The sequence below is a fragment of the Sphaeroforma arctica genome (genome assembly GCF_001186125.1).
Source record: "Sphaeroforma arctica JP610 unplaced genomic scaffold supercont1.3662, whole genome shotgun sequence".
In the NCBI taxonomy this organism is placed as follows: Eukaryota; class Ichthyosporea; order Ichthyophonida; genus Sphaeroforma; species Sphaeroforma arctica.
The window spans coordinates 1-3177 of NW_014036896.1; the positions used below are offsets into that span (position 1 = coordinate 1).

Consider the following 3177-nt stretch of genomic DNA (forward strand, 5'->3'; position numbering starts at 1 on the left):
TAAATATATGTGTGTGTGTTGTTGTAGTTATCAAATCATTTTCTCAACGTTATTAGTCCCAAACATTTACGCAGTACGCACGAGGAATTTAAATTACCGGTTTTGGGTGCTGAATGTGACTCTAGGTGTTTGACCGTTTCAACAATTGGAAGTCTGGATCCTTGTGGGTATTTAGTCAATCCTTACATTCTGCTGCCGTAATCGAAACAAATGTTACGCCGTCACATTCCGCTTCTTTACATCGAGATGTTTAAAACTATACTGAGTGTACATTATTAACTTGCACTACCGCATGCCTTTAATCACAAGTGAATTCAGGTTGTCCTTAAATCGCTGACACATTTCGTAGCAGCTGTTAATCCTAGCCAGGGACTCGCCAAGCGCAGGGATACTCATCTCCAGATCTATCACTTCGTCGCACTCAAACCATCGACCTCTATGTTCACTGCAAGTCGATTCAAACATCCGGAGATAAGTACTAGGTGCAGGTTCAATACGTATCCAGGGAGTGATATATACATGTCAAATACATGTCTATTGGATGTTAGATATGTCACAAGAGCGTCAAGTGCTTGTCAATTGCTCGTAAGGCACGAGTCAAGTGTTTGTCGGGTGGCTGTCCGATTATATCGCGCGTACACTATACAGCGAAAAAAATATGCATGTACAGATGGGTACGATTTGATATGAACAAATGGGCACAATTTAATATGCGCTTCGTTCGGGGTGTTGTTTACGCTATGCGTGTTAAGGCTTTGTATTGCCCTGTGACCGATTGCTTGATGGAAACTTTTGCCACTTCTCAACTAATTTCGATGATCTCCTTTCTATGCACGTCAAAATCCCATTTATGTTTCATGTATACTTTCAATGCACCCATCATAATCAACTGTCCGGACGAGTGATTGCGTACTCTAAGCCTACTGTTTGTGAACCTTATCGCGAGAATCTGCCTGAACTTGTTTCCATGCCAACGGTGTTGAATTCGTGAGCACAGCCTTATTAACAGTGGCTGCTACGCAAATACTCAACAGAACAACTTCATGATAATAGTTCTGGGTATATAATAAAAATGGGGTAAATTTCTAGTCGTCTGCAGCAAAAAGTATGACTTGTCAAGGATGCTTCAAGGCTTACATGTAATACGTGCAATAAAGAACAGAAAAGCATGGTGTAATCCCACTTTTCGTGCCCAGATACAAAACGTAAAAATAATAAAAGGCGATGATTGCGGCTATCTAATTCGTGGTCCCGACGGCAAGGTAAGAAATCAAAAAGATGTTGCAGGAACACGCCCATAGGTTCGTTCGACATTCTAATTTCTAGAAATACAACAGAAGCACGCCTTTAAACACGCCTATAAACACGCCCATTTACGGTTGACTCTTAACAGATAAACATGGATATACTACAGAAGCGCAAGGTCACCTAATGCACACAGATCGACTCACGTTTGATGGATTCTGGGCTGCACCGGGGCGCTGGTAAGCGGGCTGAGGGCATAAGTTGTCATGATAAGACTCCCGTAATCTACTCGGAAGTCAATCACCAGCCCGTCCGGGAGGGAGGGTCTATATACCTACAAATAACGCAGAATGATACAGTAATATCGATGAATTAGTCCGCCAAATAGATGCTACATAAGTTGCAAAATAACAGAGAGGTTCTTAGTATGCCCTTCAATTATGATAGATACTCTAGGGCATCCAAAGCTATATCTAGATTAATTATTTGGGACCCACAAGAGTCTACTCGAACGCAATGATAACCTGCAATTTTGTTAACATACGTTCATGTTAATATATTCCGTGCAAGACTGTTGCAGTGTTCGTCTCTCGGAGCGTACCAGCTGATCCTTGGCATGATTGAGGTTCAGCATGATTTTGTCCATAATCTAAATAAAAAATACAAGTACGCAATAAGCAGGGATATATAGTGTAATTACATATGTCAATTGTGAATACATCCAGTCAGTCTTTGCTAATGTTCGTAATTCTCCGCTTTACTAGATCACAAGCAAGTAAAGCTGTGTTGCAAGTATTATACACAAAATTCGGCGGGCGGAGGCACAGTATAAGATGCGCTGACGTAATGAAAGTCAGCACTTGTCTATTGCGTGAAAAATACAGTACAAGACCAGCATTTCGAAAGATACCCAGTGTTTTATAGATACACTTTCCACTAGGGACACGATTCGATGTTTTGCAACCACCAACCAGCACTTGTGCGCGCTAAGGGGCTGCAATGCTTGCGCAAACTGCAGACAAAATTCTCTCAACTTACCTGGCACACATACTCCCTCCCTTGTTCCAGATGTGAGTACAATTCTCTGTTTGGGTCGTTCATTAACCCCGTGAGTTCTTGGGTGGAATCGCAGACGATGGTATGTGCCTCTAGAAGGTAGTTCGCAGCATTTTGTACCTTGTTTTGGCGGGAAAACAGCGTATAGTTCAGAAACCCATTCGCCAGGGCGGTGATGCGGGACAGGAATTCGATAAAATCGGGCATATATGTGTCTTGCCTGGCTACGCATGGTGACTAGCAGCGATAAATTTAAGGCCGGCGAATTAGTTAAGCGTAGTACTAGTTTCGGGGAGCTCATGAAATGACAACGCCGTAGCTTCAAAATATGCGCATTCGTCCGTCAATAGTTTCGTCGCAATCGACCGAATCAAGACAAGGAGATCATAAGTGACGCGAGTTTGAGCGCATTTGGCGAAATTGAAGTGATGATAGCAAATCCCGAATCGCGATATGATGCAGTGTATATCAAATATTAAATAGAGTTGATGGTAATCTCACCTGGTATACAATCCAGGGTGCATCTGGTCCTATAGTGGTCTTGAAGGGCAGACCCCGATTCAGTGACTTGAATGTGAATTGTAAGCTTGCTTTCGTGATCGAATTACCATTCATTCCAACGAAGCCTTGAATAAATGCAGATGAAACAGTAAATTCATCAGATGATTCGGGTATTTATTTAAGTCAAATTGATGCATACAGATATTTATTCAGATTATACAAAAACATTGCATAGAAGCGTATTGATTCGCCGATATATATATATATATATATATATATATATGTGTGTGTGTGTTATATAGTAAGTTAGTAGTGTTGTGTATGTGTGTATATTATATATATATATATATATATATATATAATAATAATAGTAGT

The 3177-nt window shown here is 41.0% G+C and overlaps 1 protein-coding gene across 1 annotated transcript; it reads right to left on the minus strand.

The window, feature by feature from the left end:
• Nucleotides 1-221: 221 nt before the first annotated feature.
• SARC_13734 (hypothetical protein) lies at nt 222-2933 on the minus strand. The gene is made up of 5 exons (XM_014292137.1): nt 2803-2933; nt 2284-2421; nt 1790-1894; nt 1452-1579; nt 222-445 (listed from the first exon to the last, which is right to left on the minus strand). The coding sequence occupies exons 1-5, from the start codon at nt 2914-2916 to the stop codon at nt 286-288; spliced, it is 645 nt and encodes a 214-aa protein (XP_014147612.1). The 5' UTR covers nt 2917-2933; the 3' UTR covers nt 222-285.
• Nucleotides 2934-3177: the final 244 nt, after the last annotated feature.

Coding starts and splice junctions, on each gene's coding strand:
- SARC_13734 (XM_014292137.1), bottom strand. CDS start 2,916: ATGAATGGTAATTCGATCACGAAAGCAAGCTTACAATTCACATTCAAG. Junction 2,422..2,802: donor CACCCTGGATTGTATACCAG/GTGAGATTACCA, acceptor CGCCAAAACAAG/GTACAAAATGCTGCGAACTA. Junction 446..1,451: donor CAGCCCAGAATCCATCAAAC/GTGAGTCGATCT, acceptor ATCGACTTGCAG/TGAACATAGAGGTCGATGGT.